This window comes from Schistocerca gregaria, chromosome 8, assembly GCF_023897955.1.
Source record: "Schistocerca gregaria isolate iqSchGreg1 chromosome 8, iqSchGreg1.2, whole genome shotgun sequence".
Lineage (NCBI taxonomy): Eukaryota > Metazoa > Arthropoda > Insecta > Orthoptera > Acrididae > Schistocerca > Schistocerca gregaria.
The window spans coordinates 328,945,787-328,973,419 of record NC_064927.1 but is presented as its reverse complement, the minus strand read 5'-3'; the positions used below and the strand labels follow the sequence as shown (position 1 = coordinate 328,973,419).

At 44.8% G+C, this 27,633-nt stretch overlaps 1 protein-coding gene across 1 annotated transcript in view; it reads right to left on the bottom strand.

The window, feature by feature from the left end:
- The window catches only part of LOC126284258 (protein vestigial), a 486,247-nt gene that overhangs the window by 198,449 nt on the left and 260,165 nt on the right, over positions 1-27,633 (bottom strand). Inside the window, exons 2-3 of the mRNA XM_049983059.1 lie at positions 24,909-25,143; positions 18,985-19,260 (exon numbers count right to left, since the gene is read on the bottom strand). Coding sequence (XP_049839016.1) covers positions 18,985-19,260; positions 24,909-25,143 — 511 coding nt within the window. The remainder of the gene's footprint in view (positions 1-18,984; positions 19,261-24,908; positions 25,144-27,633) is intronic.

Below are 27,633 nucleotides of genomic sequence, written 5' to 3'. Positions count from 1 at the left end.
CCATTTTTCAAGAAAAGTGAATGCAATTTTTTTGCTCCATCTTTTTCGGAAGTTAAATTCGCCGAATACTCGAAAGCACGTAAACTTTTTCGACTTTCAACGATCTAAATATTTTATACAATTGAAAATGCAATCATATTTCAGGAATATGTGTAGCGACAAGATAAACAATTTGAAAGTCGAATGTATAAAGCTTGCGAAATTAAAGAATACCCGCTACTTTTTGATCTCACCTCGTACAGAGTGTCCCATTTGTCTTGATCACACCAAATAACATTCTGGCGAGAAGCAAACTAAAAAATGTATCAATGTTGCTTAGCTACCAAGGGGACACATTAGTACCACTGCCGTTCTTGTAACTTTGGTCGTTATGAATATCTGAACAGCAGTAATTTTTCTTAAAATAGAACCCTGCATTTTTTATTCTCTTCGAAACCTGTCCAAAACTATTTCATACTATACCATTCACATAACGGTAATGGTATTACAAACATAACACCAAACTGACTCTGACTCTCAGTAAACAGTAAAATACCCGCGGTAGCGTAACTTGTTCATTTGCTGAAAGAAATTGAAACACAAGTAAAATGCACGCTAGTCATTCACTCAACAATCTACGGATGAAGGTAATGATGATGCAGGTTTAATTAAGGACTGTTTTTACGGTGGACAACACACCATTTTAAAGTTCTGTGCTGTAAACTGAGATGACAAAAGTCGTGGGATAACGACATGAACAGATACAGATGGCGGTAGTATCGCGAACGCTACGTATAAAAGGGCACTGCTTTGGCGAAGTTTTCATTTATACTCAGGTGATTTGTATGAAAAGCTATCTGACGTGATTATGGTCGCATGACGGGAATCAACAGACTTTGAACGCGGAATGGTAATTGGAGCTAGATCCATTACGCGAATCGTTAGCGAATTCAATATACCGAGACCCACAGTGTCAAGTGTGTGCTGAGAATACCAACTTTCAGGCCTTACCTCTCACCACTGACAATGCTGTGACCGAGTGCCTTCACGTAACGACCTAGAGCAGAGGCGTTTGCGTAGAGTTGTCAGTGCCAACACACAAGCAGTACTGCGTTGAATAACCGCAGAAGTCAACGTGGGACGTACAACGGACGTATCCGTTAGGACGGTGTGGTGAAATTTGGCGTTAATGGGCTGTGGCGGCAGATGACCGACGCGAGTGTACTTGCTAAAGCACGACATCGCCTGCAGTGCAGCTCTTGAACTCCTGACCATTCTAGTTGAACCCTAGACTACTGTAAAATCGAGGCCTTGACAGATGAGCCCCGTTTAAGATTAGTAAGAGCTGAATTATAGGGTTCGAGTGAGGTGCAGACCCACCGAAGCATGGAACCATGTTGTCAACATGGCACTGTGCAAGCTGGTGGTGTCTCCATAATGACGTGGGCTCTGTTTACATGGAATGGACTAGGTCCTCTGGCCCTACAGGTCTGATCATTGACTGTAAATGTTATTTTCGGCTACTTGGAGACCTTTTTCAGCCATTCATGGACTTTATGTTCCCAAAGAACGATGTTGTGTCATTGGGCTACAGTTGTTACTGATTGATTTGAAGCACATTCTGGACAGTTCGAGCGAATGGTTTGGCTACCCAGATCGAAAGACAAGAATCCGATTGAACATTTATGGAACATAGTCGAGATGTCAGTTCCTGCACAAAATTTGGCACCGGCAACGTTTTACAATTGTGATCGGCTATAGAGGCAGCGTGGCTCATTTTTCCAGCACGAGACTTACAAGAGCTCGTTGAGTCCTCTCTATGTCGAGTTGTTGGACTGTGCCGGGCAAATTGAGGCCCAAAAAGATACTAGGAGGTTTCCCAGGACTTTTGTCACTTCAGTGCGCTACATGTAGACGTGCTGTAAATAAGGTACATCATTTCAGAATAATCTATAGCGATATTCTTTCAATTGTGAGTGGGCGAAACTGATGCTTATGGCAGTGTTTCCTAAACTGCAGTCCGCCCTATACACGTGTTCTGCAGGAATTGAATAAATCCTCCTCGTCATTTTGAGGATAATATATTTTTTTGATTTTATTATGATTTCCTTTTTATTAGTTGTGCTTTAAAATTGAAGTAATTACCAAATAAATTAAGTTCTTCTAATTTCTCAAAAAAAATTCTTAGCCTTCAAGTTAAACAAGGTGTTTTATTAAAGTACAAGAACTCCCAATGTGTCCTGTCAGAGGAATATCTTTGAAACCTCCTCCTTACGGAAATCCAGGGACAGGCCGCAGGAGAGGAGTGTTGTGAGATCGATACTTTTGATTAAGAGTTTGTGGCGCGGAGCAGTTGGGGCCTGCATCTGATACATTGTTGCTTCTCATTAACGTGGCATTTAATACAATAGCGGATGTCATTCCACGTGAAGAAACGTTACTCCAATGTAATGCGAGAAAAAAAGTACAAAACAGCTAAAATCTACACACAGATCAGCACAGAGAGCCGATGCGTCTCTGATCATCCTCCATGTCACACAAGGTACTCTTTACGAGTTGTCTTCTAATCCAAAATTTAGCTTCACGGATCCATTTGATGCAGTAACGTCTCGGCTCCAGTAAAGCTTCGGAAACTCGGCACTATACCTATGCTTCTTTACGGAAATATAGATTATATGGGTTACCGAGCAAAGTTTGTGACACGATTGAGGATTTTTTCGGTTATTTGCCCGGTGAAATGCGCAGCACGCTAGCTCGAGAAACAGAACGTTGAGTTACAACGGGATCGAAACCACACTCTTGGTACTCCGGCCAGCCTATGTGGTTTGTAGGTAGCTTCCCACGCTCGTTTCGGCAAATGCTGGGCTGTTCCGTAAATTCTGCCCCGCAGAAACGATACCCAAACAGTTGTAATAAGGTAACACGCAGGACAGAGTCCACACGATTCACAAACAGACGGGGCACACTAACTACTTCCCTTAGATTACCTTGACGGCTACGGCGTCATGAAGGACATCCGGCCACAAACATAAAAAACACAACAAAATTTTACTAATTGTGAATAGGTGCGATGAACGCTAAGGGACAGACAGAAGATTGACATGTTCTTGGTACGGAGAACTTTGGGTGGATGATGGTTGGCTAGTCATCTAAATATATAGAAGTAACTGCAAGCATGCACCAGGGAAGTGTGTTGTGGCTCTTGCTATTCATCTTGTATTTTAATGATCTGATAGACAATATTAATTCCAGATCACTAAAACTTCGTAAAATTTATGATTGCAGTAGGGTATAAAGCAAGACACATTATACTGAATTTGATATGTAACATACGACAGGAGACTTAACTATGCCAATAAACTAATGTATAATCTAAAAATAAAATTTTCTAGAAATAGTCTTGATCGCATAAATATTGATACACCTGAGATCGCTGTTTGCCTAGAACAAATGTATGAAACGTCCCCTTGGAAAAATTTATACACGACTGTGCTTAAACTGACACACAATATTTTTAGCGCAACGCAATCTGACTTTCAATAATCGCTACAAAAGAATGGCCCTGACTAACATTAACCTATACCTTTGACAAATCACTTACCTCACAAAAAAACTTCGTTACTCGAACTACTGCAATACAGCGAGCGCCACTACTGCCAGCTAAATAAAAGATTCAAACTACGGAAGGCACTAACTACTGATAGGCACAGTTAGCAAATGAAAGATTTTAATAGAGAACAAACAATGTATTTACCTTAATAATCATAATATATATATCAGTTCATGACACCAATTCTTACAAATTTCAAAACTCCGCCATCTCTCTCCCCAGCTCCACCACTGCTGGCGGCTCACCTCCAACTGCGCAACGCTACGCGCTGTTAGCATCCAGCTGCCGCTGCCCAAAACTACAATGGCAGACAACAATGCAAACCAGCCACAGACTGCACACGGCACAGCCAGTGATTTTTATACAGAGCGCTTCGTGGCGGCGGCGTTACCAATAAAATAACCTAAACAGCCTACTTACAAATGTTTCAAAAATATGTAATGCATAACTCATAAATTATGACTTCCTTTGAATGATACGTGGAGTAGTAAAATTTAGGATGGTTGAGTAGCAGTTCAACATTTCGCCCCCACCCCTCTTAGTGGTCTATTCTTAAAAGTAAAAAAGTAACCTCTGATTTTTTTCTAAATGAGCATTCATATGGAAGGAAGTACTGTTTGAAAAAAGCTGCAGAAATATTCAGTCTAAAATTAACGAGATATCAAATTGGACCGAAGTTTGCACACGCTGTAAATCTTCATATATGTAGAACTGTTCACTTCACAGAACTAAAAAGAATGTCTGTTTCTTGTGACTGGAATATCAATGAGCTGTACAGCTGTACTCAGGTAACTCGTACAAATTTCTAGTTGTAACAGTTTCTAAGAATACGATAGACTTATGATAGACTCACTAAAGCAGGTGACAGCCTTCGGTTCAGCGATAAGATTGAAAATGCAGTCCTCATTTATGGTAACTATATCTGTGCTACGCAAGTCACTTTATGGAGGGTGGCGGAGGGTACTTCGTGTACCAGGTCACTTCCCCTCTGTTCTATTCACGAATGATTAGCGGGGAGAGCGAATCGCGGTAAATCTCCGTGTGGGCTCGAAACACGTTAATTTCATCTTCCGCGAGATTGAGGAAGCGACATGTTTGTTGACTCTAATAGCAACGAAACGCTCTCGGAAGTTTAACAGTAAACCACATCGTAAGGCAGAACGTCTTTCATACATCGTTTGCCACCTGAGTTGGTTGACCACCTCCGCGACTCTTTAGTGGTTACTAAATTAACCTTCAACGAAGCGCGCTGCACTTCTGTGCATCTTCTCTATTTCCTCTACTGTTCCTGTCCAGTGAAGGTCTCAGATTCATCAGTATTATTCAAGTATAGGGCGAATGAGTGTTTTGTAAGCTACCTCCTTTGTTGAAGGACTACTTTTCTGAAGATTTTCCAACGAATCTTAGTCTGACCTCTGCCTTACACATGATGAATTTTATGTGGTAGTTACCTTTCAAATGGCCGTGTACGTATACTTCACGATGTTTTGTGGAAGTAAGTGCTTCCGGTGATTGTTCAGGTATTTTGCAGTTATATAATAAAGCACTTTCAAACAAATAAGGGTGGCACGAATCGACACAAACTTTCCTTGACTCACAAGAAACGAAATGCTAGCTTGAAGACAAACGTCAACTATCTCGCTAAAGGATAAGTACAAAATTTCAAGAAGTAGCGTTAAGGAATACAGAAATGCTTTACGACCCTGCACGTATCGTTCTATGTGTGCAAGAAGACAATGTTGTCATTGCTGTGGTCTTCAGTCCTGAGACTGGTTTGCTGCAGCTCTCCATGCTACTCTACCCTGTGCAAGATTCTTCATCTCCCAGTACCTACTGCAACCTACATTCTTCTGAATCTGCTTAGTTTATTCATCTCTTGCTCACCCTCTACGATTTTTACCCTCCACGCTGCCCTCCAATACTAAACTGGCGATCCCTTCTTGATGCCTCAGAACATGTCCTACCAACTGATCCCTTCTTCTAGTAAAGTTGTGCCACAAATTTCTCTTCTCCCCAGTTCTGTCCAATACCTCATTTGTTATGTGATCTACCCATCTAATCTTCAACATTCTTCTGTAGCACCACATTTCGAAAGCTTCTATCTTCTTCTTATCCAAACTATTTATCGTCCATGTTTCACTTCCATACGTGGCTACACTCCATACGAATAGTTTCAGAAACAACTTCCTGACACTTAAATCTATACTCGATGTTAAAAAATCTCTCTTCTTCAGAAACGCTTTCCGTTCCATTGTCAGTATACATTTTATTTTTTCTCTACTTCGACCCCCATCAGTTATTTTGCAAAACTCATCAACTACTATAAGTGTCTCTTTTCCTTATCTAATTCCCTCAGCATCAGCCGACTTAATTCCACTGCATTACATCGTTTTGTTTTTGTTGATGTTCATTTTATATCCTCCTTTCAAGCCACTGTCCATTCCGTTCAACTGCTCTTCCAAATCCTTCGCCGGCTCTGACAGAATTACAATGTCAGTGGCGAATCTCAAAGTTTTTATTTCTTCTCCGTGGATTTTAATACCTACTCCGAATTTTTCTTTTGTTCCCTTTACTTCTTGCTCAATATACAGATTGAATAACATCGTGGATAAGCTACAACGATGTCTCACTCTCTTCCCTTTCATACTCCTCGACTCTTATATCTGCCATTTGGTTTCTGTTCAAATTGTAACTAGCCTTTCGCTCAATGTATTTGACCCCTGTCACTTTCAGTATTTGAGAGAGAGTACTCCAGTCAACACGAAGACAATATTAGGCTATATGCAGCGGGCACAGAGGCTTTCAACCAGTCATCCTTCCCCCTCTCAGTTATTCAAAATTGTAATCATTACTTTTTTCGCGAGATCCTGCAAAACTATTCAAATATCATTCAAAGAACTCTAGAACTATAGCACATAAATCACAAGAATTCAGAAGAAATGGATACTTCTCGAAAGTCGGGTGCCTGGTTCACCAGAATTCCGTTCCATGCGCGAATGAAAAGCGAAGAAACCCTCATAAAGCGGTACAACGAGAAGTGCCGCCTACCGCGAACTTCACAGTGGTTTGCAGAGCACTGATGTAGATACATATTTCCGGCTGGCTTGTACCAGCGAGCTGCGTTAGGTGTCGGTCCGCTGGGAAGAGGGCAGCGACTCTGTCGGGGCCGTATTTACGCATCGCCGAGCGCCGAGTAAATAAAGGTGGCGGCAGTGGCGGCGGCTACGGCGCGGCCTGACTGAAGAAGTGCCGCAATAACAGCGCCAGCAGCTGATACTGGACAGACCTGTTGTACGGCCGCAACGCCGGCGAGGTCGCGCAGGGTCACTCTCCGCGCAGCGCCGCAGTCCCGGCGTACACGATCCACAGCCACCACTAACTGTCCGAATTATAACATCGTATCATACCACCGTAGGATGAAGTGAAGCTTTTGCAACATAACTAGTAGGTACCTGACTTTCCCGGCGCAATAATTGATGATATTCATATCGTGTCTCCAGCCGGAACATAACGTCATCTCGACACAGAGAACAAGATGACATGTTCCGGCTGGAGACCCGGTATGAATATTGATTCTCCTCCCTGTATCAGCTCAATTACACTTTGTTTCATACCAGCTGACAATCCCGGCGAACTGTTTGTAACACCGAAAATTTCATTTCCATCTATACGTGAAAACACCTTTGAAAGTGTGAAAGAGTTGTACAAAGAAATATGCATAACATACAAATCTGTAAGTACAGCTGCTTCACGATTTTGTAAACGTCTGTAGGGCAACACCTCTTGATAGCTGTATAGATGGGTTCTATTTTCGCATACAGGCGATTGCACTGCGCAGATGAAAGCTGTCGAAAGCGATAGCAGATGTCAGTTGATTCACCTGTAAGTGTGTCTTCGAAGTAAAGAATGAATGCATTTCAACTCTATGCGTGAAACGACATCTCTCAGCCGTCGTTTATAGGCGCTTCAGTCCGGAACCGAGCTGCGGCTACGGTAGTAGGTTCGAGTCCTCCCTCGGGCGTGGGTGTGTGTGTTTGTCCTTGGGATAATGGTTCAAATGGCTCTGAGCATCATGGGACTTAACTTCTGAGGTCATCAGTCCCCTAGAACTTACAACTACTTAAACCTGACTAACCGAAGGACATCACGCACATCCATGCCCGAGGCAGGATTCGAACCTGCGACCGTAGCGGTCTCGTGGTTCCAGACTGTAGCGCCTAGAACCGTTCGGCCACTCCGGTCGGCTGTCCTTAGGATAATTTAGGTTAAGTAGTGTGTAGCCTTAGGGACTGATGACCTTAGCAGTTAAGTCTCATAAGATTTCACACACATCTGAACATCTGTTAATAGTGCTTAGGCCCACTTGAACCATTTTGAAATTTCTCAGGCATCTCAATGCTTATGATGTCATATCTCTTGAAGTATAAGTCGTACAATGATATATTTGTGTAGGTTCATTCAGCTGCATATGTGGATGCGGTCTGCAACATTGGTTGGTGATGTTTGGTTTATGGGGCGCTCAACTGCGTGTTCATCAGCGCCCGTACGAAGTCTCGATTTTCACACAGTCCAACTTTTACACAATCCAATCTTGCCAATGTCACGAATGATGATGATGGTGATGGGGATGATGGTGATACCAAAACCCAGACCCCGGGCAGAGAAAAACTCCAACCCTGCCCGGAATCGAACCAGGGCGCTCGTGATCCAGATACAGCAACGCTACCCACTAGACCAAGAGGTGGGGAAGCAACATTTGTTGCGAATAGAGTTAGCAGCGAAGAAGATATAAATTTAAATGTCATGCACAATGCGGCAGTTTTTCACGCATCTCAGTTTTTACGACGTCATATCTTCTGAACTGTAGCCGGACAGTGCCCGAGCAGTTCTAGGCGCTTCAGTCTGGAACCGCGCGACCGCTACGGTCGCAGGTTCGAATCCTGCCTCGGGCATGGATGTGTGTAATGTCCTTAGGTTAATTAGGTTTAAGTAGTTCTAAGTACTAGGGGACTGATGACCTCAGTAGTTAAGTCCCATAGTGCTCAGAGCCATTTGAACCATTTTTCTGAACTGTAACACGTAGATGGTTCGTACCCCAAAGGAGATTATTGCCTGACAGTAACGGATATGTGTTCCAATGTTGGTTGAAATCGGTCCTGTGATTTAGGAGATACGGGCATACCCACATACGTACGTCTACTTTTGTAATAGGAATGGATACAAAGCGGGTAGTTGTAGTTGTTTGGTGGTGGCTGAAAGGTTTTCACGCAAAGCTGGGAATTCCGGGACATCCGTTGTCTACTGTAAGATGCAACAGAAGGCATTGTTGAAGAGTTACATTGCGCCCTAGAGGAGTTTCTAGAGCGGTTTTTTATTCCGGACGCGCAGCCGCATCGGTGCATTTGTTCTCAAGGACCACTTGAGATATAGAAAATATCTCTTCAGCTTGGATGTCAACAGGAATCCAGTCTTTCCGTTCCCATGAAAATTCTGTGTATTGACTCTCCTTCGAGACACTGTGTATACTTCGTCAACCAATTATAAGAGACAATTGAAGCTCGGACGGCATCAAGTTTATAAATTGTCTACGCTGATTTGTACGCCTTAACAGGGAAGCTTTTGCAGCGTTCACCTGTATTTCCATGCTTTTAAGGCCAGTTACGTTCGACACATTGACTACAAGTTTCCTACCGCCCATGCAAAGAGACCTTGGATTGAAAACAGAGAACACGATTTTCTTGTAATTTGTTTTCTGGGAGGCGTCCCGGCCGACTATACATTCGCTTCCTGGCCATCATCAAATACAAGCGTCCTCTTTTCTACGGCATGAGTTGTTACTTTCGTATCTCGGAGTCTGTCCTCTGGACAGCCAGCATTTACGTTTTTTCATTCTGGAAACATGCCCTAGTCTGTGGCTAAGCCATGTATCCGTAATATCCTTTCTTCCAGGAGTGCTAGTCCTACAAGGTATGCAGGAGAGCTTGTGCGAAATTTGGGAAGTGGGAGACGAGGTACTGGCGGAATTGAAGCTGTGAGGACGGGGCGTGAGTCGTGCTTGGGTAGCTAAGTTCGTAGACCACTTGCCCGCGAAAAGAGAAGGTCCCGAGTTCGAGTCTCGGTCCGGCACGCAGTTTTAATCTGTCAGGAAGTTTCATTTATATTGTTGTTTGAGCACTTTGGCTGGTTGAAATGGCTCTGAGCACTGTGGGACTTAACAACTATTTTCATCAGTCCCCTAGACTTAGAACCACTTAAACCTAACTAACCTAAGGACATCACACAACACCCAGTCATCACGAGGCAGAGAAAATCCCTGAACCCGCGGGGAATCGAGCACATTGGATTCGGAGTTTATTGCACTCTCTTGTTTGTTTGAAAATGCGAGCTGTGCAGCTGAGGAACTCTGTTTTGTTGTTCTTTCAATCTTCCTTGCAATGTCGTCAAAGTCCCACATGTTTGACTACAGTATTTCATGTAAGCTTTCTGAGTTTTAGCTTTTTAAGATTCACATTGCATTAAGATGTCATGTACGTAATGAATTTGAACAGATGATTAGTACTGAGATATTGATATCCGTCTAGGAACAACGCTTCCTACAACTTCTCCCATGGTAAGCCCAATCTCGTATAACAAACATTCTGCCGAAAAAAATGAGGTCTCCATTTTAGAGGTTTCCAGGTAACTAAATATTTACTGTTGCAACAAAGCATGTGGGGAACGTGAAATGATTACATTTAAAGACCAACAGCTCTAGTGGTTGTACAGTACCAGGGACCAACCCATGCCGAAACACCCATGCCAGTATATTGTGTAGTGTCCACGGGCATCACTGCAAGTGCTGACTCTGGCATCCAGTCGACCGTGCAGATAGGGGATACTGTCCAGGGATACGTTACGCCACGCCTGCTCGACTGGTCCACGTAGTTCTGCAAGAGTTGTTGGCTGACGATTCGCACCCACTTATCGTCCCATCGTATCCCACACGTGTTCGGTTGGAGACAAGTTTGGAGATCGTGCTCTCCAGGGAAGTTGCTGCACTTCTTGCCGAGCACATTGAGTTTCACGGGTAGTGTGTGAGTGAGGATTAGCCTGCTGAAACAACACATCACCTTCCTATTGCAAGAACAGCAAAAGAACGGTTCTAAGAAAATCCTACACGTATCGAGCGCTGGTTAGCATCCCCTCGAGAAACACTAAAGGTGAACGAAAGCTTGACATACCCCAGACTGTAAGGCCTGGGGTGCGGCCAGTACGTCTTGGACGAATCCATTCTATGAGATAGCGCTCACCAGATCTACGTCATACGCGCAGACGGCCATCATTTGCGCGCAATCAGAATCTGCTTTCATCGCTGAAGACCCCAGTGCACCGTTCTATTTTCCAAACGATCCTCCACGGCACTGGACGAGCCGTGCACGACGATGCAGTTGTGTGAGAGGAAGATGGGCTAGAGGTGTGCGTGCCCGTAGTCCCACTGCTGATAACCGTTTCGCAACAGTTCATGCTGACACATCTGAGCTCACAAGCCATGATATCTGTGCTGTGGTATCTGCACGATCTGCCATTGCTGCCCTTACAAGACGACGATCCTGGCAGGCATCTGTGCTGCGTGGACGTCCAGTACCAAGTCTACGGGTCTGAGGTGTTCCCGTGACCACTGATACCAGTAACGTTACACAATTTACGCAGCACATCCAATCCAACTCGTCTGGTAATTCCCCGAAAGGACCATCTGGCCACCCCGAAGGTCCCACTTTCACCTCTCTCAGTTGGATGTAGGAAGCAAGAGTGCGTCTCTATGGCATGATTGTTTGCTTCATAGGATTTCACTCTACAGCGGAGTGTGCGCTGATATGAAACTCCGCTGTAGAGTGAAAATTTCATTCTAGCAACAACCCCCAGGCTGTGGCTGAGCCATGTCCCCTCAGTATCCTTTCTTCCAGGAGTGCTAGTTCTGCACGTTTCGCAGGTGAGCTTCTGTAAAGTTTGTAAGGTAGGAGGCGAGGTACTGGCGGAATTAAAGCTGTGAGGACGGGGCGTGAGTCGTGCTTGGGTAGCTCAGTTGGTAGAGCACTTGCCCGCGAAAGGAAGAGGTCCCGATTTCGAGTCTCGGTCCGGCACACAGTTTTAATCCGCCAGGAAGCTTCATATCAGCGCACACTCCGCTGTAGAGAGAAAATTTCATTCTATATTAACATATTTATAACGGAGACTTTGATATATATCTGTATTCGACGTCAAGATTATTTTTATGAGTGTTAATCGTCTACGTGGTTTTTATTTTTGTTTACTTTTTTCATCTGTTAGCGGAATTTTTAATGAGTTACTCGACGACGCAAGAGGTAGTTTTTTTTTAACTTTATGTTAGTAACTATTCACAAATACTGATGATAATCTGTTCCAAATAGAGCAATGAATAAAAAGATTGATGATAGCAGAGTGTGGTGGTATCGACTTTCACTAAATTTGTACGATCGGGATTTGAACCACACTGCTTCCAAGTGCAAGTTCGGTGTTGTCATTAGGAACGGAGCGCTTACTCACTTGGAAGAGAATGGAGGAAGTAGTCGGATCTGGCCTTAAAAAGAAACGATACCTGCATTCATCTCAGTCAAACACAATACATCTTGAATCAGAATGGTGCTGGATGTCAGCAGATAACCCAATAGGCCAGGAGCTCAAATGACCAGAGATACTGCCGTGACGTCCGCTTGATCAACGACCTCGATATGTACCGGGTTACTACAGGGTCGTCTCCATTTGGTGTCGAGCGGCTATAGGTACGCCACACGTCTGTATAGGCTGTTGAATATGAGGCGGGACCTGCAGTCGGCTGCAGCGTGTAAATCACGCGGGTAGTGTTACCAGCACAATGCACTGCCCTGTCGATATGCGCGCGGCCGGTGGGTCGGCCGTTATTCACGGCACACGACACACGACACACACCGGGCAACAGTTAGACTGCCAAACACGTCTCGTTCCTGATTCATCTGCTGTCATCTGCGTCCCGTTTAGTCTGCCCTTCCTTCCCTTAGCGCGATCTGCACTGGCATTTATATTGAGGGAAGACTCTGAAAGTAGGAGCTCACATTGTTTTGACGTTAAAATCCTTTTATGAAGAGTTTGAATGGAAGGACAGCCCTCGATTTTACTTTGTCTATATTTGCGTTTCCTTTACGGACGCAGTTCACAACAAATTTCCTCCTAAATGTAACCCTATTTTCTTTCGTGCCTGTGTATAACAAACGCCATAATTTAGTTTGTTCGTTCATGTCCGCCTTTAGGACTGTTTCAAAAACAAAGGAATGAAGGAAGATTGGTGTTTCACGTCGTGTCGACAACGAGGTTATTAGAGACAGAGCACAAGCTTGAAATACTGAAGGAAACTGGCAGTGCCCTTTCAAAGGAGCCATCCCTCCATTTGCTTTCAGCGATTTAGGGAAATCACATGATGGCCGGACGTGGATCTGAACCGGCGTCCTCCCGCATGTGAGTCCAGTGTGCTAACCACTGTGTCCCCGTGATATCCCGCGCACAGGTTGACTACCCATCAGTGTTCGCTTTCCTGCTCTCTCCTTTACCCGCAACACAAGTTAGCAAATTTAAAGCTGCTACTTCATCAAGTTACCACTCGCATTACCACTTAGCGTAAGCACTAATGCAAGCCCCGGACCCGACCACTGCTTCTAGTCTTCATTTATCGTCTACTGGTTTCACACAGAACAACCTTCTAATGTTACAAGGTTGTTTTTATTATAGTTATGATTATTAGGTTTCCACAGCAACGATACGTGCTTTTACGTCAATCGCACCTAGACATGTACGTTTCCCTCAACTATTTTCTCACCAAGCTGGTTATCACCACTATTCTCTTAAACAGACCTTTCGCCAAATGCGATAAATACATCGAAGTCTCTCCAGTAAACAGCTAATTTCATGCTGCACAATCCCAGTTGCAGTTTGCCTACCTAATGCTTTCAGCGACGACAAAAACTTCGTTTTCAGTATCTGATAATTATTTACCAAATTTCATCATCATTTATGTGTGCCTTTGTCCCACTTCAACGAGGGGCCGGCCTTTCTACTATGAATTTGGCGATGTTAGTGTCGGAAGGCGAGCGGATGCCCTTCCTGCCGCCACCCCATACCCAACTACCCCAAGCTACATTTTTCTGAATCTGCCTACTGTAATCATCCCTTGGTCTCACTCTACGATTTTTACCCCCTTCACTTCCCTCCAACACTAAATTGGTGATCCCTGGATGTCTCAGAATGTGTCCTATCAACCGACCCCTGCTAATTAAGAGGTACAATTTTATGTAAAAACTTACATACAGCAAGACAAGTATTATAATTAGGAACCGTGTATACAGTGTGTTTCTTTTAACTTCGGATAAATAAATATCTTGGAACCGTCGCATCATAAGAAAAAATGTTCTTGGTGGATAGCTGATATTAGTCTACAAGTGCCACAAATGGCCGTCAGCCATCCACCCCTCCCGATTGGGCGAGGCCAGCTTTGTATTTTTAAATGAAAACTCCCATTCTTATTGCATATTTGAATTCTACGCCAAAAAATTCTTACGGTTGACTCATACGATTGTTTTCCAATCGAAGTAAATGGTGCTGTAATTGACAAATATAAATGTTTGTGTTTTTGCAATGATCAACGGACGCATTTTACTCTACATTTCATTTAAGATGTAAATGTAAACCTGTGTGTTATAAACGTTGACATTTATGTCAGAAATTTATTTTAGTGTTGTAAATTTGATAGTACAATACAGTATGCTTAGCCGTTACAATGTTAACGTTTAGTGTGATGCAGAAACAACGACCTCTTGCGTCTCACCATTGGGGTGCTTGATTTCGGTGAGTCCTCTTGCTTCCCACCATAATTGTAATTCACAGTAAATGCTCAAACACAGAAGTTTAAATTAACATCGTAAATGAAATGTAAACGCTAAATGAAATGTAGACGCAAATGCGTCGGTTCTCAATAGCAAAAACAGGCATCTTTCATATTTGTCAATCACAGCGTCGTCTACCACGGATGGAAAACAATCATTTGAGTAAATAGTACGTATGTTTTGGCATAGGATCCGCATATACAATAAAAATTGAACTTTTCCATTTGAAAAATAGCAACTTGACCCCGCCGAAGCAGGTGGGGTGCTTCGGTTGTGGCCGGTTGTCCCATAGACAGATGCTGTCTTTACTAATGTATTAATTTTGCACGCAGAACATTTTTTGTTGTACGATGCGTCGTTTTCGAGAGATGTAGCTGTGTCAAGTCAAAACAAACACCGTGTATCTCTGTAGGCAGCGTAACTGACGGCGCGTAAGGACCACAGAGATGAGATACGAGATTATTGTTGGCGGTAGTATAATCGTTCGGCACTCAGATTCAATTGCCGGTTCTCTAAATTTTCTCAGTAGGGTTTCTCGAAAAGAACATCCTTCAGCGTCCTACATGCATCTGTTACTGAAGAAGTCTTCAAGCTACTCACATATCTGTGAACTTATTTCGTATGCTCGTACCTTCGCTAACAGGCTGCAATCGGGCGCAGTGTCAAACGCCTCCCGGAAGTCTAGAGATATGGCATCTGCCCATTGCCCTTCGTCTGTATTTCGCAGAACAACATGTGAGGAAAGGGCAAGCTGAGTTTCACACGTGCTTTCTAAAACCACGTAGATTCATGGACAGAAGCTTCTCAATCTCAAGAGAGTTCATTATTTTAGAATTGAGAATATATTCATGGATTCCGCAGTAAAACGAAGTTAGGGCTACTGGTCTGTAATTTTGAAGTCCGGAGCTCGAAACGGCCGCGCGGTTTGAGGCATCCTGTCACGGATTGCGCGGCCCCTCCCGCCGGAGGTTTGAGTCCTCCCTCGAGCATGGGGGTTTGTGTTGTTCTTAGCATAAATTAATTAAAGTAGAGTGTAAGTCTAGGGACCGATGACCTCAGCAGTTTGGTCCCTTAGGAATTCACACACATTTGAACATTTTCTTATATACTGGAGTCGCTTCAGACTTTGTGCTGGGGGAGGCATTCACGATAAACGCAAGCTAGGTGAGGGGCCAATGCCGTAGAGTACTCTTTGTAAAACCGAACTGAGATCCCATCTCGACCTGGTGATGTCTCTCTACGCCATGGATGCTTAGGCTTTGTGGGCTATACGGGAGTGTATCATATATTTAAATGACGGTATGTTTTTACGATTCACCTGTGTGAACGATTTCCTGAATGTGAAATTTAAAACCGGCTTTCGTTTTCCTGTCTTCAACTGCCGCAGCAGTCTGGTCAACAAAGGACTGAACGGAAGCCTTAAACCCATAAGTCATGGCAGTGAAGCGGAGTGTGTCCTAGTCAGCTGTGAACGATCAGTGCAGTTAGATTGGTCGAGATAGAGACGTCAGTGACAATCTGTGGACCAAACAACGCCGGAACCGACTGGAAGCGTGTCGTGTAGCACAATAATAACGACTTTGTCTCTTGAAAAGGGGCGGCGTCGACTTCACCGATGTACCAATCAGCTGTTTAAACTGCAATTTGTGGAAAGTGTAGGTTCAGGCCGTAGACGGTTGTTTGTTGTTTTGGGGGAGCTTTTAGCTCCTCGAGTTGAGCCACCCGGTTTTGGTTACCGTTAATATTAATCTAGATGTTTATTTCAACATCCCCGATGACCGAGCGCTGGTCTCTCGTCTACTCCTTCGTGATGACTATGCTGTGGACAATCCCGTCTTCCAACATGGCAACTTTCCCGCTTTTCTTGAACTTAATCGCGTAGAAAATAACTGCGAGTAAGAAAAGTAGGTGACGTGAATCAATAACGATACCCCTAAGTTGACGCTTCTACAGGATCTAATCGACAGTGAATGGCGTCAGTTGCGTATGGCATGCCTGAAGGAGTTTGTTTACACTCTTTCTCACTGATTTGGGACCATTGTTATGGCAGAGACTGGTTCAAAAATGGCTCTGAGCAGTATGGGACTCAAAATCTTAGGTCATCAGTCCCCTAGACTTAGAACTACTTAAACCTAAGGACATCACCCACATCCTTGCTCGAGACAGGATTCAAACCTGTGACCGTAGCAGCAGCGCGGTTCCGGACTGCAGCGCCTAGAGCCGCTTAGCCACTATGGCAGAGACTATTTGCATGATTTAAGAGTTATTTCTGCAGCAAGTTTACATTGACAAATGGACAAGAAATGGTACGCATGCGACGGCAAAAAACGCCGAGCATTTTTTTCGGGGCTTATACCACACGTTCTGTTGATGATAGAAACGTAGGGAAAAGTGTTTTGGATAGTCCTTCGGCTGGGCGTCATCTGTACACCCAACAATCTTACTGTAACTGTCCTACAGTTCAGAGTCAAAATTTGAATATTTTACATCCCCAGAAGCTTAGGCAGATGGAGGAAATTGGTTGGTTGTTTTTGCATTAGATGTTGTTTGCAGTGTGTTTTAAGGGGTTTATGGAGGCACAATTTACTTCTTGGGCGGGTCCTGAGAGCACCATCAGCAGCGGATGTCTAAATAACTAACTGCAGCAAATTTCTCACATTTTTAACGAAATATTTTCTAGGCTTTTATCTAGAGATATTTGTTGTCAGCGCGGTGGTCTGTCACGCCAAGGCGCCCGAGTTTGATTCTTGGCTGGGTCGGAGATTTTCTCCACTCAGGGACTGGATGTTTTATTGTCCTCATTACTATTTCATCATCATCAGTGAAAGGCAACGGGAAACGACCACTGGAATCACTTCCCTAGACGCTCATGCGGTGGGCCTCTCTGACTAGGCTTCCCCCCTGACAAGACCTGCCGTAAGGCAGAACACACAGTTAAGTTATCTAGAAATACCATCTCCCCAATTTCAAACACACTTATCCGTTACCGAGAAACACCTCACCAACATCGTTTATGGGCAGCAAAGACGAGCCGTGAATTTCAAGACGGCTATGCTCAGCAAATGGCTGAAATGTTTGCCATATATTCCTACGACACTGACGTCGAAAACCCTTGAAAGTTTTCTTGTCCGTACGCGAGTTGAGGGTCAAAATTACCTTACTTCTACACGTAAAACCCGGTGTGAGACGAAAACGTAGTTTATAAAGTGACGCACGAGAAACACGCTGTAAAGTGTCTCCATTATCTTCAGAAAGGTTCTGGGAACACTTTGTTTTAGCACTGAAGCGCATGCAAAAATTTTTTGCACGTAAAATCCGATTTGAGGTGTATGAGTTGTGGGTCATTTCAATTTATCATGAGTTAACTATCAAAATTTTAGGGACGTATAAAGTTCTTTTCATATGAGTAACATGCCTTGCTGTAACAGGCAAAAGAAGGGAACGACAGGAAAAACACAAGAAGGTACTGAGGAAGGTAGAGTGAGGCAGCTGGTACTCCATTTTTCAGTCAGAATCTTTTAAACGGGAACATATACGCCTTTTTTTGCACTGCAATAGGAGCATTTTGCTGGTGGTACCTGCATATCCAAAAATGGCGGCCAGTTCTGATAAACTTATTTCAACACCATCACCGCTGGTTGCTTGATTCTGGGGGAGGGGACGAAACGGCGAGGGCATTGGTTCCATCGGATTGGCGAAGGATAGGGAAGGTAGTCGGCCGTGCCCTTCCAAAGGAACCATCCCGACATTTGCCTGAAGCGATTTAGGGAAATCACGAAAAACCTAAATCAGGATGGACGGACGAGGGTTTGAACCGCTGTCCTCCCGAATAGAGTCCAGTGTGCTAACCACCGTCTGTACAAGACGCAATAAACCAGAGTTGAGACGGCTGAGTTATGGAGTACCGTGTTTAGGGTGGCTATCGCCCAGAATGGCAAACCCGCATATGAACTAGGGCCGTTGATACTATGTCGATATATCGATAATTCTGACAAATCTTATCGATATATGTAGTCTCCTTTAACCCAGTGTAATGATATTGAAATGTTAATATCGAGTGACGATATTTTTATTTTATGTTTTTTTTTCGCACTTTTCGTCATATATGTGACGAAACCGAGCGACGGAATCATCGGACATCTTTACTGTATCACTTACATGCGCTTACAACTGTTAGCAAAGCGGTTATCGCGAAGTGTGAACGTGCATTGTCTTCCTTGCAATTCTTGCTCTGAGTGGGATAAGTAGGCTGCTGGCTTGTTGATGTACAGAATATCTAATAATAAATCAATATTTAAAAATACAGTCTAAAACCGGCAGGTTATTTAAAATATGCAGCCGATATTTTTATAAGCCCGAACATCAATTTTTGTCCATCGATATGTCCTTACTTCAGTTCGATCAATTGACGGCTGTTAACGATGTATTCTTAAATACCGGATTTGCGATATTTTAAGAATACCAAGAGGCCTGCTGTGTACTCACCCATGTGGTTGGGCGAACCGCTGGCTTCGCGCAGGGAGCGGTTGAAGTGAGACTCGACGGCCAGTTTCGGCGTGGGCTCCGGGTAGCTGTTGAAGACGACGCAGTTGGCGCGCAGGTACTGGGCGCAGCGGCCGCTGCTGCCGGCCGAGGCGCCCGCGAAGCCGCCGCCGCCGTCCACGTCGTCGTCGTCGTCGCCGTCCGCCACGCTGCTGCCGCCCCCGCCGCCGCCCACGCTGGACGGACCAGCCGAAGCCGCGGGTGGCGGCACGCTGGGGGCTGCGGACACACCAGTCCTCTGCAGTCGCGGCACCAGACTACTCAGCCTGGGACGAACTGAGTCACCGAACGTAGTCATCGGTGGTGATTTGTAATGCAATTTATTGGGTCATTCACATCGTGCCATAAGCACCTGTGTGGACGCCAGAAATAAGAGGAAGCGAAAAATTGTTAAAACGAAACGATTAAACAAACATTAGCAAATGAAATAATTGTCCCCATGCAGCAGATTAATAAAATAGAAACAGAAAATTGATTATTAGCACGTTTTTATTACGTCGCTTTCTGTCTGTCTGTTACTTCGGTACAAATTTTGCAACTGACTTCAGATTAACTTGAAACTTTCAACATAGCTCAGAAGTCTATGACAATCCAATAGTAACTCGCTTTCGTGTCTGATGTTTGGAGGAGGGCGCTTTGAGAACCACTGCTAATTGCATCTTTCCCTGTTCCAGTCGTGAGTTTTTCGTGGTAAGAGCGACTGCCTGTAAGCTTTCGTGTGAGTTCTAATCTTTCTTACTTCCTCCTTCAAAGTCTTTTCTCGAGATATTCGTAGGAGGAAGCGATAGATTGGTTGCCTCAGGTGAAGACAAACTGAAAGAACCTGAAATTTGCCATATGTCTGTGTTGCAATCTCATCAAAATGTTTGAAAATTTTCACACACACAAAACTACACTCCTGGAAATTGAAATAAGAACACCGTGAATTCATTGTCCCAGGAAGGGGAAACTTTATTGACACATTCCTGGGGTCAGATACATCACATGATCACACTGACAGAACCACAGGCACATAGACACAGGCAACAGAGCATGCACAATGTCGGCACTAGTACAGTGTATATCCACCTTTCGCAGCAATGCAGGCTGCTATTCTCCCATGGAGACGATCGTAGAGATGCTGGATGTAGTCCTGTGGAACGGCTTGCCATGCCATTTCCACCTGGCGCCTCAGTTGGACCAGCGTTCGTGCTGGACGTGCAGACCGCGTGAGACGACGCTTCATCCAGTCCCAAACATGCTCAATGGGGGACAGATCCGGAGATCTTGCTGGCCAGGGTAGTTGACTTACAGCTTCTAGAGCACGTTGGGTGGCACGGGATACATGCGGACGTGCATTGTCCTGTTGGAACAGCAAGTTCCCTTGCCGGTCTAGGAATGGTAGAACGATGGGTTCGATGACGGTTTGGATGTACCGTGCACTATTCAGTGTCCCCTCGACGATCACCAGAGGTGTACGGCCAGTGTAGGAGATCGCTCCCCACACCATGATGCCCTGTGTTGGCCCTGTGTGCCTCGGTCGTATGCAGTCCTGATTGTGGCGCTCACCTGCACGGCGCCAAACACGCATACGACCATCATTGGCACCAAGGCAGAAGCGACTCTCATCGCTGAAGACGACACGTCTCCATTCGTCCCTCCATTCACGCCTGTCGCGACACCACTGGAGGCGGGCTGCACGATGTTGGGGCGTGAGCGGAAGACGGCCTAACGGTGTGCGGGACCGTAGCCCAGCTTCATGGAGACGGTTGCGAATGGTCCTCGCCGATACCCCAGGAGCAACAGTGTCCCTAATTTGCTGGGAAGTGGCGGTGCGGTCCCCTACGGCACTGCGTAGGATCCTAGAGTCTTGGCGTGCATCCGTGCGTCGCTGCGGTCCGGTCCCAGGTCGACGGGCACGTGCACCTTCCGCCGACCACTGGCGACAACATCAATGTACTGTGGAGACCTCACACCCCACGTGTTGAGCAATTCGACGGTACGTCCACCCAGCCTCCCGCATGCCCACTATACGCCCTCGCTCAAAGTCCGTCAACTGCACATACGGTGCACGTCCACGCTGTCGCGGCATGCTACCAGTGTTAAAGACTGCGATGGAGCTCCTTATGCCACGGCAAACTGGCTGACACTGACAGCGGCGGTGCACAAATGCTTCGCAGCTAGCGCCATTCGACGGCCAACACCGCGGTTCCTGGTGTGTCCGCTGTGCCGTGCGTGTGATCATTGCTTGTACAGCCCTCTCGCAGTGTCCGGAGCAAGTATGGTGGGTCTGACACACCGGTGTCAATGTGTTCTTTTTTCCATTTCCAGGAGTGTAAAAAACATAAAATAGTTATTTAAATAAAACAAAACTATTAATGTAACACGTTTTTAAACGGTCTAAAAGTATAAAATAATCTGTTATAGAATGAGATTTTCACTCTGCAGCGGAGTGTGCGCTGATATGAAACTTCCTTGCAGATTAAAACTGTGTGCCTGACCGAGAATGTTTGAGAACTTCCCCGCGAAAGGCAAAGGTCCCAAGTTCGAGTCTTCGTCGGGTACACAGTTTTAATCTGCCAGGAAGTTTCATATCAGCGCACACTCCACTGCAGAGTGAAAATCTCATTCTGGAAACATCTCCCAGGCTGTGGCTAAGCCATGTCTTCGCAGTATCCTTTCTTTCAGGAGTGCTAGTTCTGCAAGGTTCTCAGGAGAGCTTCTGTAAAGTTTGGAAGGTAGGAGACGAGATACTCGCAGAAGTTAACCTGTTATAGGTCCAGAGCATCCTAAAAACTTGGACTTGTTAGTTTTTATTAGCTATTACATAATTCCTAAAATTTAAAAGGAAAAACGTGGGGCACTTCCAATAGATAAACGATGCATCACTAATTCACCCAAGTGTCGAACAATTTTATTAAACTGTGAATGATATGAACGATTCTGTGATTTCAATGTTCACCACTTTACTTTGGAAGATGTTTCCCGCACTCGGAGAGAAACTGCATCGGAAGAATTGGAGAAAATTGGAAAAGCATATGATGTCACAAAATTCTATCGGAAAATTAGTAGTGAAAGAGGAACATTTAAGCCCCATATTAACATATGTAAAAGTAAAAATGGGGAATTACTAACTGATGACTGAGAGATACTGGAAAGTTGGGTAGAATATTTTAGTGAAATGCTGGATGATGCAGAGGCCCCTACGGAAGAGATCTTAATCCATCCAGAAGAAGATGTTAAGGCCATAGTTGCTCCCCTCTTTTAAGGACAAGTAGACAAAGCAATTAGGCAACTGAAGAACAATACAGCACCAGTGACGGATAATATAACATCAGAATTATTGAAAGCCTGAGGAACTAAGTCGCTGGTGTACAAGATTTTGTGCCTTATCTGTAAAAAGGAAGAGCTGTCAGAAGAATGGAATGTAAGGATAGTGTCTTTGATACACATGAAAGGACATATATTCAAATTTGGCAACTATAGAAACATAACATTCCTTAATATTGCATATAAAGTATTGTCAAATCTCTTGTTTAGTAGACAGTCATCCATAGCAGAAAACATTATTGGAAGTTATTAAGGAGGATTCAGACCAGAAAGGGCAGCTGTGAATCAGATATTTCCTCTTTGGCAAGTAGCAGAAAAGACCAACGAATTTAATGTTGGTGCACACCATTTTTTCACTGATTTCAAATCTGCGTATGACACAATAAATCGGGCTAAATTTTATGAGGCAGTGTTGGAATTTCAGCTGCCTAAGACGTTGGTGCGTTTCATGGAGGCCATCCAATGGTACCCCGAGTGTATTGTGCGAGAGCAGTCTACGCTATCACCCCAGTTTCCCATACGAACTGGGCTAAGACAAGAGGTTGGGCTTTCCTGCCTACTCTTTAATTTGGCACTCGAAAACGTAGTACGTGCACCGGGTATCCAGACAAGAGGTACTATCTGCTACATGTCCGTACAACTGTTGGGATATGCAGATGATTTGGACATAACGAGTAGAACATTTAGAGATCTACGAAGTCCCTTCTCAGCTCTAAATAGAGGGCAGAGAAGATGGGCTTGAAAATTACTGAAGGAAAAACCAAATATATGTATAATGGCACAAATCAACCTTTCAGCCCACAGAAACCCTTGATGGAACGACTTTTGAGCGAGTGGAATGTTTCACTTATTTAGGCGTAAAAATAGAAGGAAATGGCAGCACTTCGACTGAAATTACGACCTGCATAAGTGCTTCTAAACGATGTCATTTTGGAATGTTGTGACATTTTAAATCCAAGTTTCTGTCACCAGAAATGTACATAAACGATCTGGTTGATGGTACTGACAGCGGCATTAGACTGTTTGCCGATGATGCTGTAGTCTAGAGGAAAGTAGTATCACACGGAAGTTGTGAAAAATAAATGTGTGGTGTAATGACTGGCAGTTATCTCTCAATACTAGTAAGTGTAACCTACTGGGTATAACAAGGCGAAAATTCCCATTAACGTACAAGTACAAAATAAATGCCCAGTCTTTGGAAGCGGTAACATCCGTCAAGTATCTGGGCGTGACCATCCGAAAAATTGAATGATCAGATTGTACAAGTAACGGGCAAGGCGAACTCTAGATTGCGGTTTATTGGTAGAATCCTGAAGCGATGCAGTCCTTCAGCAAAGGAAATTGTTTACAATACGTTAGTTCGTCTAGTCTTATAGTATTGTTCGTCTGTGTGGGACCCTAACCAGTTGTGTCTGATTTAAGAGATTGAGAAGGTCCAAAGAAGAGCGGCAACATTCGTGACTGGTACATTTAGCCATCGCGAGAGCGTTACAAATCTCATCGAACGTTTGAAGTGGGATACACTTGCAGACAGACGACGCGCTAAACGAAAGGGGCTGCTCACTAAATTCCTACATCCGATCTTCGCCGAGGATGTAGAGCATTTATTATTATCACCAGCTTTCAAATCGCGCAATGATCACCATTCAAAGATAAGGGAAATTAGAGCTCGTACTGAGACGTTCGCGTTTTTTCCTCGCGCGATCCGCGAGTGGAACAGACAGGAGGGTGGGGGATTATGACTGGCGCGAATTGTGCCCTCCGCCGCTCATCGCTTGGTGGCTAGCGGAGTAAATATGTAGATGTAGAGACTAAGTGCCGACTCTATAAAACGCTGATACGTATGGTTCAGAAACATGGACGATTACATTGCAGGGTGAAAGTAGACTAAGATCACACGTAAGGAGTATATTGAGGAGAATCTTTGGACCTGTGTATGAAAATTGGAGTCGGAGAAGTCGAACGAACGACGAGCCTTATGAAAACTTCAAGGAGGATGATGTGGTGAAGTTCATATAGTTATGTAGGTTGACGCGATGGACATTTAGCACGGCTCGATGAGTCGGGTTCTGCAAGGATAGCCTGCTGCAGTACAACTGGAGGAAGAAGAGCAACAGGACGAGTGAGGTTGAGATGGAGTGATGAGGTTAGAGAAGACGCTGCCCGAGTTGGGTGCCGTAACTGGAGGTCTACAGCGAAGTCCAGAGAAGAATGGCGGAAAATTATCGAGGAGGCCAAGTCTCATCCTGGGATGTAGTGCCAGTGCACAAAAAAAAGCGTCGACCTTAATATGTGACGTTTATTTAAACTTGATACCTATATCCGCTCCTGAGAAAAAGGCTTCTTAACAGACTGACGGACAGACAACAGAGTGATCCTATATGGGCTCCATTTTCGTCGACTGAGGTACGGAGTCCTAAAGAGAAAGGGAATAGAAAGTAATGTGAGCTCACTCGAAAATTATTAATATTCGCTGTACTTTGTTTATTAGGGTGCTCCTATTTTGTGATGTACGTTTGTTTCTTTCATTGGGACGGGCTGTGTAATGGTGAAGTCACCTTCTCCAGCGTTGCTGCTGTCCTCGTCCTTGTGGCGCAGCGCGGGCCCTGGAGGCGGTGGCGGCGGGGAGGCGGGGCTGCCCCCGGGCCCGCCGCCGCTGCTGACGGAGCCGCCGCTGCCGCCTCCAGCGTGGTGCGCGGCCGCCGCTGCCGAGAAGTGGTGCAGCTCCAGGGAGCCGTGGTGGGCTGCGTGGTGAGCCGCGTGGTGGTGCTCCAGAGACCTCTGCACGTTGAACTGAAACAACCACGGCCGACAGTAAGCGATCTGGACGAGTCAGTCACTTGCTCAGCTTTGACATTGATACCGGGTGGTTATAATTAATGTACGGCTGCTCACAGATGTCCAGTCAGTAGCAGCGAAACTGATGTGCTAATGCGTTAATGCGGAACAGATGTGCGACGAAAAAAAAATTAGTTCCAATTATGGCCACCAGGCGAAAATCTGGCGCTGTACACTGTATGACGGTGTGACACCCACGCTGCCATTTGACAAGTTACAACTTGAGTGAACTGTGTGGTTATCGAGAAGAGAGACCGTGCACTTTTAGTGGTGAAGGGTAGCAATTAGCTCGTTATCGGCAGGTTGTTTAAAGAAGACGATAATGAAATTCGAACACAGGGATGAGCTTGGTGTGGCACCGAGAAGAGGAATGCGACCTATTGCAGTGGAAGTTACTGACGAGGTTGCTTTTGCTGTAGCTGTTGCTGTTAACTGACCACGCGACACATGCCCTGGGTAGTGTTAATACTCTTGCAGTGTCACGAGAATTTTCATCCCCTGGCCGACAGTACGGATAGGTTCAAATGGCTCTGAGCGCTATGGGACTTCTGAGGTCATCAGTCCCCTAGAACTGAGAACTACTTAAACCTAACTAACCTAAGGACACCACACACATCCATGCCCGAGGCAGGATTCGAACCTGGGACCGTAGCGGTCGCGCGGTCCCAGACTGTAGTGCCTAGTACGGCTCGGCCATCCCGGCCGGTACGGATAGGTACCCGTGGCAGATCCAAACGGTGCAGCAACTGAAACCACATGATCCGCAGAAGGGTTCTGAATTTGCTCTTCGGTTTTTGGCATGGATCGAAGTTGATGACATATGGTCAGACAATTCTCTATGGCGTGACGAGACACATTTTACACTACAGGGTGTGGTGAGTACACAGAACGCCGAATTCGGGGTTCTGTTAAATCGCGAAAAGCCACTGCATTCGTCGTATGTGATTGTGTGGAATGGATTCACAAGCACATTTATTCCCGGTTCGTTCTTCTTTGATGCACCCAGAGAGCCTCTCAAGTGGACCATGACGTCAGCACGTTGTGGAGACCTCCTTGCACAGCAAGTGATTCCAATTTTGGGAGAGCGCAGCTGTGTGGAAACCACAGTTTTCCTGCACGATGTGGCATAATCTCATGTCGCTCGCCCAGTGATAGAGCTGCTTAATGCAGTCTTTCTTTCTCTGCCTCGTGATGACTGGGTGTTGTGTGATGTCATTAGGTTAGTTAGGTTTAACTAGTTCTAAGTTCCAGGGAACTGATCACCGTAGATGTTGAGTCCCATAGTGCTCAGAGCCATTTGAACCTTTTTTTGCGGTCTTTCACGGATGTGTTATCTTCCGAGTTTTCCAGATGCACAGTCTGTAAGGTCAGCTGATATGAATTTATGTAACTTTGCCTCTGGGGATAGCTAAAATAACCCATTTACCAGAGACACGTTAACACGTTGTCCAGATTCCACCAGAACTGCTGCGAACAGCTGCTGATAAAGTCGTTTTGCGGATGCAGCATCTCGTCGACAACTCCAGTGCTCATATTCTACAAATTGCGTATGCGGATATTAATAATTAACTCAACACTAAGCTTTTCTCTCTTGTTTGACCTTTTCTGCCGACGTCCCGATCTTCCTCCATTACGTGTGGAAACGTTCCTATAGGTCGTTCTTGCATTGCCACTTGATGGCCAATTAGGAACTTATGTTTTTTCAGCATAAATTGGTTTCTCATTAAGGCATTAGAATATCCACAAGTTTTGCTCGTACACTATAGTTTCAGCCCATACTGGACCTCTGTGAGTAGCTGCACTTTAATTGTAAACACCCAATATCACATATTTCGCCTTAAGTGGTACTTATGGCCCACGTGTCCTAAATGTGACTCATGTTAGTTATGCAGTGGTGAAAGGCCCTTCATTTCTCCTCGAGCAATGTTTGAAAATTCAATTTGTAGACGGAAAATGCTATGTAATCGTAACACTTCTTTATAAGTGTTGGCCTCACATCTTATCAAATGACTTAATACATTAAACTGACCACAATAAAATAACGGGCACATTGAATTAAGGGGACTACAGCTTTATGAACGAAGAATGCATCAAAGTCTTTGAAGGACAACGCGAAGTGTAAAACGCCAACTCAGGGTGCTCAAGAGAATAATCGATTAATAGCATGCAAAGCCGCGGTTCGCTGTCGAGGAGAAATCATTCTTTCTGATAGGGAGCCTTTGCAAACATTAATGCGTTATCGTTGGTACATTCTAATGGTCGATAGGAAACACATTCAGATTAGAGTCGAAATGAAGTGAAATGTCATAAACACTTACGACCAACGCTAGAAATGTAAATAAAAGTACTGCCATAGCAGATATCTTATTCCATTGTTCCCTCAACTACTGCGGTTATCTTAAGACGCTAACCAATAATCAACGAACATTAACTGCATAACTTTCC